The following is an 18329-nucleotide window of genomic DNA, read 5'->3' on the forward strand; positions in this document are numbered from 1 at the left end:
GGCAGGGAGCTGGTTCTTAGCATCTTGCCTTGCCTGTATAATGACTGAATTATAATTTTTCTGTCACTTCTCTTTTAAGCCAGATTTCAGAGTCACCTTAATTATATTCCTTGTTGTCAACAGTGACTGGTTTAACATGAAAATTTTCCCTTGTGGGACCTGGCAATTTTCCTCTAATAATGATGATCATAATAATAATAAATGCAATAATAATAAATGCCCACCAAGTTCCCACAGCTATGAAGCTATGAATGCATTTCGTTTTCTTTACAGAAACATGTTATTAATAAAATGAAATGAATGTGCCACATTTCAAAGTATCATTTAAGGGATATAAGCATTGCATTTACACATTGTTCAAGTCAATCACTTTACTGTGGTTAGGTTTTAATTCTTATCCTGAATCCATGGCATGTAGGCACAGTTTCAGAATTACATCGTATCTTTGAACAAAACCAGCAGTGTGAAATATACTGTCTCACCACAACACTGTTTACACATTTGAGTTTTAAAGAGAAAGCAGCTTATTTACTCATTTCACCTTTCTTCATATTTGGCATTTTGATGCCAGGCATTTTGCAAAATAACTGAGAGCTGAAATGAAAAACGTGGCATGCTTTTTCCCCTCCCCAGTTTGAACTTGGTTTTGGACAATGAACTCAGGTGGGAGCTTTTATGTGGGTTTTCAGTAACTCTGGCTGCTCATGTCACTTAGGGTGGTATACAACGCACTTCGCCATAGGTTAATAGATGAATTAATAATCTGAAGCATCCGTGAGCAGAGGAACGAAGGGGGTGTGTGATTGATGCCGCTTTCTTTCACAGGGCAGGAATTTGATGTGAGAGCCAAATGCGTTATCAATGCCACAGGACCTTTCACAGACACTGTGCGCAAAATGGATGATAAGGACGCCACAGTTATCTGCCAGCCGAGTGCGGGGGTCCACATTGTGATGCCCGGGTATTACAGGTACGCATTCCAGCCCCAGGACTGTCCCCAGAGAGTGAGAGCCACAGGAATCATCTGCATTTGTTCTTTTAGCTCACCTTTCTTGATAATAGATGAGGAGAAATCTGTCTAATTACTGTGTTTTACACTGGAAACTAATAGAATATTGCATTGTCAATTATAATTAAAATATAAACAAAAAATGAGGAGAAATAAGGCAAGGGATTCATCTAAAACACAAAATACAATTTCTTAGCTTTTATGGCAATACTCCTTTTTAGGAATGAATGATTTGGGATCCAGTTTTGTACTTTCTTTAGTGTGCTCATCTTCAGAGATTAAGCCTTCATGTGTTTGAATTTTAATTTTCAATAAAACATTAAAAATTAATTTTGCAAACATTTTTATAAAGGACATGTAAGTTAAAAAGTTAAAAAGTGAATGTTCTAAAATATCCAAATTTCCTTATGAAGAATTTGAAAATAAGGACCACTCAGGTATTTTTATGCTTCTAACTTCTGAACTATATTTTGAAAAATATTATAGCAAGTAAAAATCAGATATAATTTTTAACTTATCTTAGTAACAAAGATAATAAGAAACAGGGAAATCATTAGGGATAAAGATGAAAGAAAATATATTATTTGAAAACAGTTTAAGTTGAGTGTAGGGCATAAAAAATATTCTATTTTTGTATATGTTCAAAATTTAATAAATTAAAAAGTAAGCATTCAGTGGCTCTAGCTAAGAAATTAACAATGATTACCCCTTATCTACATTTCAAGACATCTGTGGAAAAAAATCTATGTGGTCATGCTAAGAGTATAGAACATGTATACCATTTTTATTTCCATATGTGGTAAATCTAGTAGGCAAACCAGTAATTCTATGTGAAATAGTGATTTATGCTTAAGATATTTCTTATGACATTATTTGTAGCTGAGAAATATTAGAAACCACTTCAGTTCTTAGCCTTAGGAAAACAGAGAAGTCAACTATGATATATTTGGAAAGGGTATATTACATAGTCATTAAAATTATAATTATAAATAATTTTCATGTCCTAGGAAAACATTAATGATCCAAACAATTTAAACCATGTTAATTTAGAATGCAGGACACAGATTATATGTGCAATATAATCTAAATATTACATAAGTTTATAAAGAAAAGACTAAAATATGTTAAATGTTTAAATAGTGATTGTCTCTAGGTAATGCAATTTGAGGTTAAAGGTGATAATTTCTAGGTTACCTGTTGAGGATGAGTGGTAGCTCTTCCATATTTTCATAATTTCCGTCAAGGACACATACATTTTTTAATAGTTGATAAAATGGATGTATAGATCTATGATATTTTGTTTAATATCTGCATTCTTTTAGAATGCTGTTCTGCTATGTAATAGATGCTGCTGCCTTATTATCAGTTTTCCCGTAATTAAATATTCCCAAAGAGAGTCCAAGATACACCTAATTTGTATCAAATACAATTATACCATGAAAAAATATCACACTTCTACCAAGAAAAATATTAGAGAATTTCTTACCCACCAACATTTAAAGTTTTGTTTCCATTTTCTTAATGTCTAAATGTATTTGGGTAGAAGTTGTCAGCATTTTTGCTTAGAAGTGGAGAAACCAAGGGGCTTCCATTTGTTTTTGTTTTTGTTTTGGTCAATAAAGATTAGTTTTTATTTTTATTTAGTTATTTATTTTTGTTACAGATGTTTCCCCTTTTCCCCCATTGACACCCTCCTCCTGAACCCACCCTGCCCCCCCCCCACACACACACACAGTATTGGTATCTGTGTTCACTGGTTATGCATATATGCATGTAAGTTCTTTGGTTTATCTTTCCCACCCTCCCATTCCCTCTCCCTCTAAGGTTTATCAGTCTGTTCCTTACTTTCATGTCTTTAGGTCTATTTTTTTCATCAGTTTATTTTGTTCATTATATTCCACAAATAAGTGAGATTATGTGGTACTTGTTTTTCTCTCGCTTAGCATAATACTCTCCAGGTCCCTCCATGCCATCTCAAAGGATAAGAGATCTTACTTTCTTACAGCTGCATAGTATTCCATTGTATAAATGTACCACAGCTTTTTTATCCACTCATTTATTGATTGACAGTTGGGCTGTTTCCAGATCTTAACAATTGTAAATAGTAGTGCTATGAACGTAGGGGTGCATATATTCTTTCTGATTGGTGTTTCAGGCTTTTTAGGATATACCCCTAGAAGTGGGATCACTGGGTCAAATGGCAGTTATATATTTAACTTTTTGAGGAAACTCCATATTGTTTTCCACAGTGGCTGCACCAGTCTGCATTCCCACCAGCAGTGTACTAGAGTCCCCTTTTCTCCACACCCTCGCCAACACTTGTTTGATGATTTGTTGATGGCAGCATTCTGGCAGGTGTGAGGTGATGGAGTTTTAAAAACTGCTAAGCACAAGTTTAGGTCAAATGAAAGGAGAGAAGTAAATATATATAAATGTTATAAATGTTTTCGTAAATGTTTCTTACATAACAAGAAGTTTTCAAAGGTTCCACACAATTATGTTCATTTATTTTGTATTGAATTAAAAATATGCAAGTTCAGCTGGTTTATAAGTTTTTTGGGGGGAGGGTGTTTTTTTTAACATCTCTTACAGTACAGACTCAATACCTAAACTATAAGACACACACATCATCGTAATCCTTATATTTGTTTAGATCTCACCAGATCCCGCATATTTCCTTGTGTATGTATTTTGTGTTTTCTTCACTACTGTCCCATGATTTCTGAGGACACTTATTATCCTCTATGTTACGTCTGCCACTTGATAATGACATCATTTGGGATCAGCCAGTTTATTGCATGAACCTTAGTTTGACATTATTAAAGTGGAAGACGTTCTGCTCCAGCAGGGTACATAGACAGGAGGCAGTCTGGAGAGGGTATTTTAGGGTGATAGCTCGGTGCAGAACTTCCCGAGCTAGTTCCTCACTGCACTTCTGTGAACCGTTTGGCCTTGGTTCTTTCCGCTGCTGCTTCCTTATCTCCTGACAGGACCTACTTTGTATACATTTTTACAACATCCTTTGGTTACTTTTAATCTGCTTTGTTGACTGCTGTATCCCAGCTCCTGGCACAATGTCTAGCAAATATTTCTACTAACTTACCTTTTTTTTTTTTTTTTTTTTTACTAACTTGCCCAAATTGAGAGTATTGCTTTTAAAATGGAAATTTTAGTATAACACGAGGGAATTTTTAAGTATAGAGAAGTTAAAGCAGGAAAACAAAATACAAGTCTTCAATGTACTGCCTGGATGAGTCCTATAATAGGCAAAAATAAATAAGAGTAATCTATGTAGAAAAACAAAAAGATACAAAATGAAAAGGGAAAGCCTCCCTCTTCTTCCTCATGCTCCCACATCACCCCTCCCCTTCAGTTCTTCTCTGGTAATCAATAACACTTTTAGAAAATTTATGTTTATGCTTGCACAAATGTATACTTGTTTAAAATTTTTACATGAAAGAGGTCATGCTACACATATTGTTCTGCACTATGCTTTATAATATGTTAATAATAGGGTAGATAGGTGTTTTTAAATATATATAAATATATACCACCTGCATGTAATATTTTCAAAACAGGATGCCTTTCTTTATCCTAAAAATGCGGCATTAGCTTAGGACCTCATAACCATAAATCATGAAAGCATTAGTCAGAGCTGGGTCTGAATCAGTCTAAGGTGCAGAAAGTGATCTCATTCTGCTTAGGGAGAAATGAGTGTTCCCATGTTTAGTTAGCACTGTGAACCACAGTCCTCCCTAGCCCGCTGGAACCCTTGGAGGAGTGGTCGGCATCCTCTTCCGGCTCTGTTGCAAATGAGCTTCTTGGTTTGGGATTGTGACTCGGATTAAGGGTTTATTCCCTCTTTTGGTACTGACCTTGAGCAGCTGTGGTTATGGCATCCCTGAGGAAAGTTTAGCTCTCCATATCAAGTCATTCTCTTGGCTGGGGTGAAGAGATCTCAGACGGAAACATCTCTCTGGGTTCATCAGTCAATCATACTCAGCAATTATAACTCAAGGCTTTAACTAGGTCCTCAGGGATGAGTCAGGCCATCTGGGGCTGCCCTGGAAACTGCCTGATTATAATTTAAGACCTAACATTTCAAGCAGAACCTGCTCCATTTGGAAATGCAGTGAGTTCAGTAGCCACTGACCTGTTGTGTGTAGGCTGCTAAATGGAGAGCAAGGGACATGTGTGGGTATATCTTGTTGGGCTGTTTTCAGAGTATCTTAATGGCATTTATTAAACTTGTTATAAGCCTAACATTCCACATGTGGAATTCTCTTGGGCCATGGTAACAGCTTTTTAAAAATTATTTTAATTTCAGAAAACCCAACACACAGAAATTATTTATTTTTATATTTTATTTAATTTATTTTTTTTTTTAGAGAGAGGGGAAGGGAGAAGTAGATAGAAACATCTATCAGCTGACTCCTGCACACCGCCTTCTGGGGATTGAGCCCCAAACCTGGGCATGAGCCCTGGCTGGGAATCGAACGGGCACCTTTCAAACCATGAGAACAAACTCAATCCACTGAGCCAGGCGAAATCATTTATTTTTAAAGATACTCTTTTGTTGAGAACAGATCTGGAATTTTTGTCAGAGTTGTGGTTATGCTCAACAAAAGCACCAGCAATCCACCAAGTGGCTGAAATACATGACAATCATCTCCTCCTTGTAGCCTACAGATGCTTTTACCACTGACAACAGGTCACTTTTTTTCTGTAATCTGTGTACATACTCTTAGCTCTACCACTGATTGCTAAGTAGTTAACGATAAATTGATTTCAGTTTAAATAAAGGGACTTCAGGAAGGCAATGGTCTGAATGAGAAAATTGTTCATTATATTTCTCCTACACACACAAATTAGCAGTAAGCTTTTTTGCTCCTGATGTCAAGTGAATCACACATACTGAAAATGACCAGTGCCTCGCTCTATTGTGTACACCATCACTATAGTTGATATCCCTTTTCAAACTTTAGTGTAACCTTGCAGAATTAATTCTTTATAAGAAAACAAACGTTTCCCCAAGGGAGAGTATGAATTAGGTAATTTAGAACTGATGAAAGGTATTTCCAAATGGATTCTTAAATTTTTATACCAGACATTAATAGCTTTGTCTTCCCTCTGTGCTTGTTAATTTTATGTTTGACACATATGTCTTCACTTAAGCAGTTGATTCTCTCCAGGTTCCAGTTACGTGTGTTGGTAACCATCACCTTCACCCTTTAAACTGCTTTTATTGCATTGAAAGGTTTTAAAAGATTCAGTAGTTGTGCTTTTCTAACAGCATTTCATGTCTAGGTTGCTGAATATTATAATTTTATGCTGAAGTTGATGGGGTTTATTGAGTTATTTAGGCATACGATATCTGGTCCATAAAATGATCGTATGTAAGAGAGACCAACACTTAATTTGTTGGAATATGAAATTTCTCTTTTTGTTTCAGTATAGTACCATTTATCAAGTTGAAAGCTTGAACTCCGAATGAGTTAATTTCCAGTCCCAAAGTGACTGATTTAATCTAAGGGAACATTAACCCAGGATCAAATTAGGTGCTTACAGAACACATCATGAACTAGTTTGTTTTAAGATTTTTAGAGTCTTATGACAAATACAAAGAAAAAAATATAGTCATGTAGAGACTGAAAATACTCTACACTTATATTTTTCAATATATAAAAATGAACGTAAAAATATTTTCTCACAGTAGCCCTGAGTGAAGATGAAATTTTAGCTGAAGGTTTAAATGACTGACATACTTCTGTGGTGCTTTTTTGCTTGTGCTAAGTACAACCGTGGACCAGTCTCTCCTGGGTCTTTCAAGTAGTCTGTAGACAGTGATTTCTTTCTCCAAAGGCTGTGTAGACATGACAGGCATTTCATGAGGCTAATGGGTTTTGCAAAGAGAGACTAATATTCCTTGTGGTTTAAATAAAGAAAATGCATTAGCTAAGCTGACTGTATTTTCATTTTCATAAAACAATTTCTTAATTAATTTTAGAGTGAGGAAGGGAGGAAAAGAGAGAGAGAGAGATCTGAGAGAGAAATAGCAATTGGTTGCCTCCCACATGCACCCCAACCAGGGATCGAACGTACAACCCAGGTATGTGCTCTGACTGGGAATCGAACCCGCCACATTTTGGTGTACGAGACTACACTCCAACCAACTGAGCATAATACTGCCGGCCAGGGCAAAACAATTATTTTTTACTTGCTCTTTACAGTTGTTAGATTCTAATCTTTATACATGTAAATCAATCAGAGTTAAAAATAATTTTTTTAAGGGAACAATACACATAAAAATTGACTATATGCCCTTTTAAGTTTGTGGGTATAAGAGATTTCTTAAAATGTATTTAAACCAAATAAAATTGTGTTTCTTATTGCAGAAGTTGCATTCATACAAACTGAAAATCCCTCACGGTTAACCCTGGCTTGCTCTGAGAATCTAGTCAAACAGAAACAGCCATCTGAAGATTATAGTGTTCTGTTTGAAAACGTTACTTTCAGGTTCCTCCCACTCCTTCATCAACTCAAAATGACTTTGATTGCTTAACGAACACATTAAAACCACAGCTTCTAGTGATTAAAAACACATTTTTTTTTTTAACACTTGCCTATTCTTTCAAGTGTGTTTTATAATTTGGTTTTCGAATATGAAGGCTGTGTTAGTGAAAATCCTTGGTTGATGTTTTGGAAGGCTGCATGTGATCTGTCCGGGGAGGCATCCTCAAACCTTGATTTGACAGTATATGCACTAGTGCTGCCGGTCTGTATACGGAGTTTCACTGCATTCTCCTTTCTGACCTTATCCAAGTACATTGTTATTTAGGTGATAGTAGAAAACTGAGCCCTTTTCTTATGGATGTACTTCTTGAGATTTCTGTCAAATTGAAATAAAGTAAGACATCTCATTTCTGGTGAAGTGGTACAAGTTCATCTAGGCACAAAGGAGTAGAGAACTTTTTGATTACATTTTAGTTTCTAGAAAGTTAGACCCTTCACTTTTCTCATGTGCTTCTGAGACCTTCTACTAAAAGATGTACCAAATGTCAAATGTCCCAGGAAAATACTTTTCATAGACTTGAAAAAAGGTTGAAGAGCTATTCTTAATTGACCATCATAAAAGAAATTATAGACATTTATCTCGCTGACATTATCTGATGTGAATGGTCCAAGGAATATAAAAACCCAAACAATCGTAAGTTGAAGTCCACTTTCATAATTAATCTTGCATTTTTGAGATGAGGAGGGCTGGTTCTGCTGTGGAATATTGTCATTATCACACTTGCTCCATTCCTTTTGGTTACCAAATTGTTTTTTTTTACTTATTTATTTTTATTCTCACTTGAGGATATGTTTTTAATTGATTTTTAGAGAGAGAGGAAAGAAGAGAGAGAGAGAGAGAGAGATCGGTGTGAGAGACAAACATTGATTGGTTGCCTCCCAGATGCACCCCAACCAGGGATTGAACCCACAACCTAATATATGCCCTGACCAAAAATAGAACCTATAGCATTTTGCATATGGGATACACTCCAACCAACTGAGCCACCTAGCCAGGGCCAATTTTTTTTAAAAGGAATTTTCAGACTAAGTTAGTGGCAGTAAAAAGAATAGCTCTTGTTGTTCTTGTTTATTGATAATGAAAATTGGTCAATGACATAAATTGTAGATTAAGATTAAACTTTTGCTAATTTCAAAAAATATCTTTTTTATCTCAGCCCAGAGAGTATGGGACTTCTTGACCCAGCGACCAGTGATGGGCGAGTTATTTTCTTCTTACCCTGGCAAAAGATGACTATAGCTGGTACTACCGACACCCCAACCAATATCACCAATCATCCTATTCCTTCAGAAGATGACATCAACTTCATTTTGAATGAAGTGCGTAACTACCTGAGTTGTGATGTTGAAGGTAATGTTTACATTCCTTTAAGCTTGCCTTGTCTCTTTTATAAAAGTCTCCCAAACCATTCCAGCTTTTTCTAGGTAACTGCCAAGTTCCCTGGTCGGACTCATCTTCATACCTGGCTGCTTGAATTCTGATGGGCTCACCACTTCTTCCAGAAGGTTTATGAGGACCAAAGTATAACCCAATGGCGAGAAGTTGCCTTTTTTTCCTTCTCCTTTCCACATCTGCATGAAACTTATACAGCCCTTTTCTGATAATCTTTAATGGCAGATTGGAGTGTCATACATGAACTCTAAACATGCATGCTCTTCAAGAACAGTATGAAATGTTTGTACCGCTATTTAATTTCTAGAGTTTGGGAAGATCTGATTGACAAATACAGCATAGCCATAGGAAATAATTAGATAAATGAGAGAATAGAGGTACATTCAAAGAAGTTTAGTGAGCTGTTACTGTGTGAAAAGTAGCATGTTTAGCTAAGAAGGATAAGTATGTTTGCTTGAATCGAAAAAGCCAAAGTTTACTTCTTTCCAGTGATAACTTGGACATACTTTCATTTAACTTGCATTTTATAAAATCCAAGTTTCTCCAATGAATGTATGTAATAATTTTATTTTTAATCCAGGAGAACTTTAGAAGTTTCTAAACATTATCGTTTGGTATTTCCTGTTGCAGTTAATAGACTCCTCTTTCTTCTGGTCACCCAAGCTAGAAATGGCATACTTAGCCTTGGTGATCCTTCTCTTTCCACATCCAGTCCAATTTCTATCGATGCTCACTCTTTCAGTCCCCTTTCACCTTATTGCCCTGGTTCACACCTGTCATTTCTCACTTGAACGGTTACATTGGCCCCTAACTGGCTTCCCTGTGTCAGGTCTCCATGCCCACCTACTCTGACCTTTCCATCAGAACTGTCTTTCGAAGACACAATTCTGAAGCACTTCCCTGCACTAACATGTCCCTTGGATGTCTCCTTATTGAATTTTGGAAACGTTCCAAACTATCTTGCCTGGGATCTAAGGCCTTTCACAGTTTGTCTTTGCAGGTTTATATTCAACTACTCCACCTCGATGCATTCTATGGTCTAATCACATCGTATTACTTCCATATCTTCAGGTCATGCACTTTTAAACCTCCTTGTTCAGACTGAAAGCTTGCTCTGCGATGCCCTCTCCCCCAACTTTTCATCTTTGTATTCCTGTAGCAGGTTGGTCTACTATATCACATTCTATTATAGGCAATGGTCTGAGATATATTTTCACTTGGAGCTCCCTAAGAGTAAGGATTATTTATTCAGCTACAAAGCTTGCTGTCTGGTATACCACTCATGGTTGTTTTAAATTAAAATGTATTTGTAATAGGTGTTTTCAGGGTTTTTGATACTGTTAGCAGTTTGAAAATCTTTTTATTTTTATTTATTTTTTTATCCTCACCCGAGGACATTTTTCCATTTTTTGTACAGACAGAGTGGGAGGGAGAGAGAGGAAGAGAGAGAGTGAGAAACATCGATGTGAAAGGGACACATCGAGTGGCTGCCACCCGCACGACCAACCAGGGCCGGGGACAAACTGCAACCAAGGTACATGCCCTTAGCGGGAACCGAACCCGGGTCTCTCCGGACCGCAGGCGAGCGCTCTAACCGCTGAGCCAAACCGGCCAGGGCTTGAAAATCTTTTTATATGAAGGTAGAAGATTTAAGATTTTTGAAAAATAGTTTTGTCTGTTTATATCAGGAATCTTCTATAATGCCAGCTTCAGTGGAGGACATGGGAAGGCTTTGTCTTGATACGACTCATCAGCATCTATGGATTCTTTTTCTATAGAGGGTTTTTTCCATTGTGTGATCTCATATTTACAAATAAACAAAAGAAATGAACCACTTTTAAAAATGGTTTAAGGTCACTCTCCTAGTATAATTGATTGATCCATATTTTATAGTTTTAGTTTCTTCTGTTTTTTTTTTCTTCTCTCATTTTTTAACATCCTCACCTGAGGACATGCCCAAAGAGAGAAAGAGAGAAAGAAACATTCATGTACGAAACATTCATTGGTTGTCTTCCTGGCTGGGGATCAAACCCGAAACCCAGGTATGTACCCTGATTGGACATCGAACCAGCAATGTTTTGCTGCTCAAGACAACATTCAACCAACTGTCCACTCTGGCCAGACAGTTTCTCCTAATTTCAAGTAATGGATTTCGTTTTGAGTAGAGTCTCTTTGGATATCCACAATAATAGTATAAATATATTGAATACATGTTAAGTGAAATCTATGTGGCCAATAATTATGCTCACACAGTTTTATTTGAGAAAAAAAATCATGCTTTCTTTAATACCCATGTTTAAATACTCAGCATGCATTGCAATTTTAGCTTGATATACTTTATTTCCCTTTGGTAATCTAGGAGGAGCTTCCTCTAGGCATGATTGTATTTTAATACATTGATTATTATTAATGGATTCTGCTTAATTTCAAATTTACCTGGGAGAACAAGTAAAAAGAAGGTTTATATTTTGGCCCTACAAGCAGGAAGTGTGATTGTTGGAGCAAGAAATAAAATTAATTCAAGAGCAGAGAGCTCTGTGTTGACAGTTTCCAAATTCTTAAAGTTCAATTGCAGTAACGATGAGAAATCTAACTGCTTATAGCGCTGAGAGGCTGCATGTGCGGGAAACAGATTTGGTTCCAAAAGGCCGCCATGCCCATAATGTAGGTGGGGTTTTCCACCAGTGAAATACACTTTGGACTGTAGCAGGGACTGGACCTTATACCCTTCTCTTTCATTCTGCCTATAAATAAATGGAAGACTTTTGCAGTACCTTGTAGGACCTGGTTGATCTACAAAGCTTGTTTCAGTTAGCATACCTTTTGGTAGTCAGGGAATTGGTGAAATTAACAAAGTGTTTGTCAATTCTGATTTTTAATAAAAGTGGTTGATTGAAATTAATATCTAAGAACTGAAAATCAAGCCTTTCTTCTGGTTGTCTAAGGACTCTTAAGATTAAGAGGTCTCCAGACAGCAAATACCTGGGATAAAAGCAGAGATCACAGCTCTTTCATATACTGCATTCATTTTCCTATGCATCCCCTCTGTCACACCTTCCTACTTATAAACTTAGCCTTTTAAACAATAAACAATGAATGATTCTTTATAGTTGCTTTTCATTTTTATTTCTAATTGACCTGGAACCTCATATTTGAGGAATTACTCTCAGTCTTGATAGAGTGTCAGCTGAAGAATGTCTATATCTTAAAGTAAGACATTCAAATTTGTATTTTTTCCAAGGAATTTTTCTTCTATACTGATGAAATATGAGAGAAAAACGCAGCTTTGGGCACCCCTGAGTTATTTGATTACATATTGTTGCAACACATATTTTAATTTTTTCATTTGTGTGTAATGAGTAACATGTTTTATTATTTTTAAAAATAGTTTACTGTTATTTTTAGAGAGAGAGAGTGAGACAGTGATGTGAGAGAGAAACATCCATCTGCTGCCTCCAGCAAACCCCACCACCACCACCACCACCACCAGGAATTGAGCCCACTACCCAGGCACATGCCCCAGCTGAGAACTGAACTGGCAACCCCTTGGTGCATGGGAGGACCTCCAGCCAACTGAGCCACACCAGCCAGGGCCATGCTTTATTTTTTAAAAGTCTACTTTTTATGCTAGATGCTCTGCTAATCATATTTCCTGTATTATCTGTCTGATTCCTCAGGGCAGCCTTATGAGGTATATTTTAATTCCCACTTTACAGATGAAGAAACTGAGTCCCAGCAGTCTTAAGTTTCTTGCCAATAACTCTTTTGCGTTAGAGCCATGATGTGAGTATAAGTCAGTCTGGCCTTAATACTTGTGCTTCTGAAACCTATACAAAACTCTGATTGGTAGTTTCGGGTTTCATGATGTGACATTATATTTACTAGGGAGTGGATTAAGTCTCAACTCATTTCACAGAAGCTGCTAGACACCTTCAGAATGATAGCAACCTTTGCTCTCAACTGGCCTTATTTGAATTTGTATTTTAAACTAGAAGAGATTTCATGTTTCCTAACTAAACCCTTAGGCCAAGCAGTCTTCTCTAAAGATTCAAAAATTTTAAAGTTTGATTTAGATCCTAAAGTAATAATCATTTAAAAAGGATTTATTAAATGGATGAATAGTAAAATTCTGACAACAATTTTGAGCCTCCCCAAATGGCTATATTCTTAGGAGAGAGAAAAAAAGTGTCAAATCTTAACACTCCATGCTGTTCACAGCAGCTGCCCCACTTCTGCAAAATGCATCGGAACAATTCTGAAAAGCATTTTGCCTGTTGGGAATAAGACCATGTCTTCTTTTACGATTTAGAAAGCTTTCCATTCACAGGCTGAATTTTCTAGATTACTTGTTTGTTCTTTTCTGAAATGAATGGGTAATTGATAGTTGTGCAGTGTATATCTGGTTAGGAAGAAAAATGATCTTTTGAAAAATGTATCATTAAGTCTGCTGGGTGGAGGTTAATCAGAGGGAAGCAGTGGTAAGACTAAGCTATGACTTAAAGGGATTGAGAGAGACAGAAGATTTGCCGGGTGCTTTATCCACGCAGTTTTTCTGGAGTGCTTCTCTAGGCAGCTTCTCTAGTTGTGCACAGGTTTTCACATATGCAATTAGTAGTGTTTATAGATTGCCTGCTATTCAATTAACAACTGCGCTGGCCATATCAACTCACTGCAGACCTGCCTTTTCACTGCCAGAGATTGTACCAGGGTTATCAACTTACACAGGCTTGGATGTCTTCCAGCTGTTTAATTATAGTGTCACATGTTTTGCTTTTTCTAGTTTCATTAGTTTATAAATGTAATATGGTATCTTATTTCTGTGATTAACACTTCATTTCAGCAGGTTAAACGTGCTGGTAGAGAAGTATTGATTTCTGACACTGTTTCCCCTGTGTTCATTTAGATATTTCACATGCTTTTTATTGATTTTTCAAAAGTGACACACATGAGAAAGAACACCCCCAAACGTATGGCTAAGTAGCTGATGTGAAACAAAACCACACATTTAGCTTTTAATTGTCACTTCCCGTGGGCTTCATTTTCCATTAATTTTTAAAACAAACACTTGTCTTGCCAAGTTTTTAAGAGTAAAAATATTAATTATAATTTGAAAAATTACATAGTATTTAGTCTTTTCAACCAGCTATGAAAAATGTCTGTTCAACTTTACTATTTATATGGTATTTTATTCTTTATATGTTATATATACTAAAACCTGAATTAGTTATTTATCAGCGTTGAAATAAAAATACTTCTTAAACATGATGGTAGGACAATCTTATTTTCTCACTGTTCTTTAGAAAATATTGCCAAGGACTTGTATACAATCTGGAGGTACTTGTTTTTGTTTATTTATTTATTTATTTTTTAACATCTGGACAGTTGGCACTTAAAAAATCAAATAGGTGCCATCTGGGTGAGCTACTCTAAAAAGTGGTGTTTAATGAGGATTTTTCTCAACTTTATTACTATTATTTTAATTTTTAAATAGATTTTAGAGAGAGAGGGGAAGGGAGAAAGGAGAAGAGAGAGAGAGGTGAAAGCAAAACCCACAACACAGGTATGTACCCTGACCAGGAATTGAACCCTGACTGAGAATTGAACCAGAAACCTTTTTGTGCAAGGGACAGTGCACACCCAACTGACCCACACCAGCCAGGGCATCAACTTTAATAGTAATGTTGTTTTCTGTCATCTTGTTTTGTTTAAAGTGTTCATTTATTTTGAAAAGAAATGCCCAATTCTTTAAATATATAGTCATTAGAAATCTTATATAAAGAGACCCACATATTCTTGCTTTTGATTTGGTAATGTCAACACTTCTTGTTTGATATAGAATGTTTTTCTATGTCACTTAATATTTATTGATCATATACATGAGCACTATACATATTATACAGCAATACAGTACATAGAGTCCCGAGAAACATCAGAATTGACATTGCTGAAGTCTTTCAACATGGTGAGGGAGATGAGACAGGAGTGAAATCTTGTATAGCTATCCTGACAGTATGAGGACCAGAAAAAGCAAGACGAATCTTTGAGCTCTGAAGCACAAAAGCCTTGAGCTGAGTTGTTGGCTTCACACATTATACCATGAAGGGTTGAAGTACATGATGTTCACTACCCACTCGTGGCTGTAACCTGAACGATAGAGCTGACATCCGGGTAAGAAGTTGAGGGTAGGAGTACTATACTGAGTAAAAGTATATTTTATTTTTTTTAATTTGTGAGATTAGTAGGAGAGGATAGTTTGAAATAATAAATATGGAACATGTTATGACAGTAAGGTATTTGGATGAAAAGGGTGTTATTACAACAAGTAATCTCATGGGCAAAGGAAGTGCGAGCAAGTTTCACTGAAAAGATGCTCCATTAGAGCCCTGTCCGGTTCGGCTCAGTGGTTAGAAAGTCAGCCTGAGGACCAATGAGTCTCAGGTTCGATTCTAGTCAAGGGCACCTACCTCAGTTGCGGTTCATCCCCGATCCTGGTCTGGGTTGTGCAGGAGGCAACCAGTCAATGTGTCCCTCTCATATCGATGTTTCTCTGTCTCCTTCTCTCCCTCTCTCCCTCTCTCCTTCTCTCTCTCCCTCCCTCCCACTCTATCTGAAGATAAATAGAAAAATAATCTCGGGTGAGGGTTAAAAAAATAAAAGATGCTCCATTAGAGATATGGGTGAGGGGACCATGGTAGCAGTAACCAGCTTGGTGATCTAGCAAGACAAATCTGAGGTCTACTGCATGGCAGCTTTTACTCTAGAACTATGCAATATTGTTGCCACATGTGGCTATTTAAATTTAAGTTAGTTTTCCGGCCAGCATGGCTTAGTGGATTGAGTGTGGTCCCATGGACTGAGAGGTCCTGGTTGAATTCCTGGTCAGGACACATGCCCAGGTTTTGGGCTCGATCCCCAGTAGGGGGCATGCAGGAGGCAGCCAATTATGTTTTTCTCTCACATGGATGTTTCTATCTCTCTCTCCCGTCCCCTCTCTCTAAAAAAAAATCAATAAAAACATATAAAACCTAAAAAAATAAAAATTAAAAAATATAAGTTAGTTAAAATTAAATAAAATTTGAAATCCATTTTACATAAACTACATTTTAAGTGCTTTATAGCGGCTTCTGTAAGTGGCTAGTGGGTTGGATGTTAGCGGTGTGGGACATTTTCATCATGCAGAAAGGTCTGTGGAACAGTGTTGCTCAGCCGAATCTGGAGGGATTTATGTATACCTTTAGAGAAGGAAATAATTTAATAGAGTCACTGAATCTGTATTTTTTTTGCTATATTAAATAATGTGTTATCTTGTAAAAGAAGAACTCCAGATATGAGAAGGATCAAGAGGTGATTACTTGAATGACTCAGCAGTATCTTAGGTGCATGGCCCTTGTTTCTCTTCATTTTGCTATCCTGCAAGTTGGCTTCATGAGCATTGTTTTCCTCTTGGCTACAACATGGCTGCAGCAGTTCCAAGCAATAATAAAAGGTTCTCTGTGCTGTCTGTCTACTGCATTTGAGTTTCTTTTCTTCAGAGAACTTTAATTCATGTTTGTTTAACGGTTTACAGGGTTTCCACTGTGGGCGAATATTACTGTGGGTGATAAGGAGAAAAAGCGGTTTTGTTCAGTTAGTTGCTGTCTTTTATACAAGAGGTTAGAATTCACGTTTCATGTACTTAGCTATGCTCTGCCTCACAGCCATAGATTATACCTGAGGCCTGACTGGTCATTACCAAATTTGGGTGGTGAAGAGATACAAGCCCTTCTTTATTTTTCAGCAGTAAATAGCATTTTGAGTAATCTATAAAAATTATTAAATCTCCAGGTTGAGAGAAAACTGGTAGAGAAATAACCTGATCCAACCACCTCTGGTTTGATAATGTAAAAAGTTCTGCAGGCCATAAAGACTGATTCATATTTTATTTTATTTTTTTTATTTTTTTATTTTTTATCCTCACCCGAGGACATTTTTCCATTTTTTTGTACAGATAGAGTGGGAGGGAGAGAGAGGAAGAGAGAGAGAGGGAAACATCGATGTGAAGGGACACATCGAGTGGCTGCCACCTGCTCGACCAACCAGGGCCGGGGACAAACTGCAACCGAGGTACGTGCCCTTAGCGGGAACCGAACCCGGGTCTCTCCGGACTGCAGGCGGACGCTCTAACCGCTGAGCCAAACCGGCCAGGGCTGATTCATATTTTAAATGTGATTTAAAACTTGATTGCCCTTAAATGTATCTTTGAAAAATAAATTTAATCACAAAATTTCCTGATATAATTCTTAGGCTAAAAGCTGAATGTTAAGTTATCGAGCAACATAAATGTAAGTTCCTAACACACTATGCACGCTTCTTGGTAGTGTTTTCTTTTATTGTGTCAGTTTTAAGAGTGGGATTAAAAATGGTGTCAGTATACATAGTGTTTTATTTAATGTTCCTCTATGAATGAAAAACTGAAATGTTTTAGTTCGGTCTTTTTTTTTCAGACAACACAGTTTCATAGATGTGTCTTTCTTCCTGTTATACCAGAAAAGGTAAAGCATTTGCTGCAAAGATTTTTTGCATATGCTTCAGGTTTACTCTAGAAAGCCTAATTTTCCATCAAATAACTTAAAAATCAGTCAGAGGGCTTTAAAAGTTGAAACCAAATTCCTGGTCAGCGTGGCTACCGAAGGAATTTCACAGACACACTCTGCAGACTTTGTGGAGACCACAGTGACGTTCTAAGTGGTTGGCTAAGTTTTATTTTTAACTCAGAGGGTGATTTGAACTCTAATGGAAAATAGTGGTAATTTCCTAGTTAGGCTTTTTGTAAAGATTAAGACATTGCATGATCTGTGTTGAGATTTTACAAGACTTCTGTGTAATCCTGTGAAGCAAGAATTAACCTCTATTCCATGTGAGCCACTGGACTTAAACCTGTGTGAGAGAATGCACCCCTCAGAGGGGCAGCCCTCCGACAAGAATCCCAGCACCAAGACTCCCTTGGTCTCCAGTTAAGAAGCCTGAAGCCTGAGGCTCTCCTCACCAGCTATGTTTCTTCTGCCTTTGTTTCAGACTTGGCACTTAGATATGGGTTTGACTAGATACCCCTGTAGAGGTATATGGGTATCTCTTCTTTCAGAATCCGATCATGTTAACAATGTGGCTAGATTTACTTTAGTTCCAATATAACTTCTTTTTGGAGTCTTTTCCCTGTATTTGGTTAGGCACTTTTTTTTTCTTTTTTTTTTTTTTTGGTGGACTGTTCCAATCATTCCAAGGAGTCTTTGTGACTCTACAGAGACTCTGCTAGATATATATCTAAATACTTTTCAGGGGCTGCTGTGTATAAATGTCTAAGAGGGTCACTGTATG

The 18329-nt window shown here is 36.9% G+C and overlaps 1 protein-coding gene across 2 annotated transcripts in view; it reads left to right on the forward strand.

The window, feature by feature from the left end:
* GPD2 (glycerol-3-phosphate dehydrogenase 2) overlaps positions 1 to 18329 on the forward strand; it is a 151773-nt gene that overhangs the window by 114914 nt on the left and 18530 nt on the right. For both annotated transcript variants that reach the window (XM_036254911.1, XM_036254912.1), the window contains exons 8-9: positions 826 to 970; positions 8740 to 8933. In XM_036254911.1, the coding sequence (XP_036110804.1) occupies positions 826 to 970; positions 8740 to 8933 (339 nt within the window). The remainder of the gene's footprint in view (positions 1 to 825; positions 971 to 8739; positions 8934 to 18329) is intronic.

The sequence above is a fragment of the Molossus molossus genome, unplaced genomic scaffold (genome assembly GCF_014108415.1).
Source record: "Molossus molossus isolate mMolMol1 unplaced genomic scaffold, mMolMol1.p scaffold_m16_p_11, whole genome shotgun sequence".
In the NCBI taxonomy this organism is placed as follows: domain Eukaryota; kingdom Metazoa; phylum Chordata; class Mammalia; order Chiroptera; family Molossidae; genus Molossus; species Molossus molossus.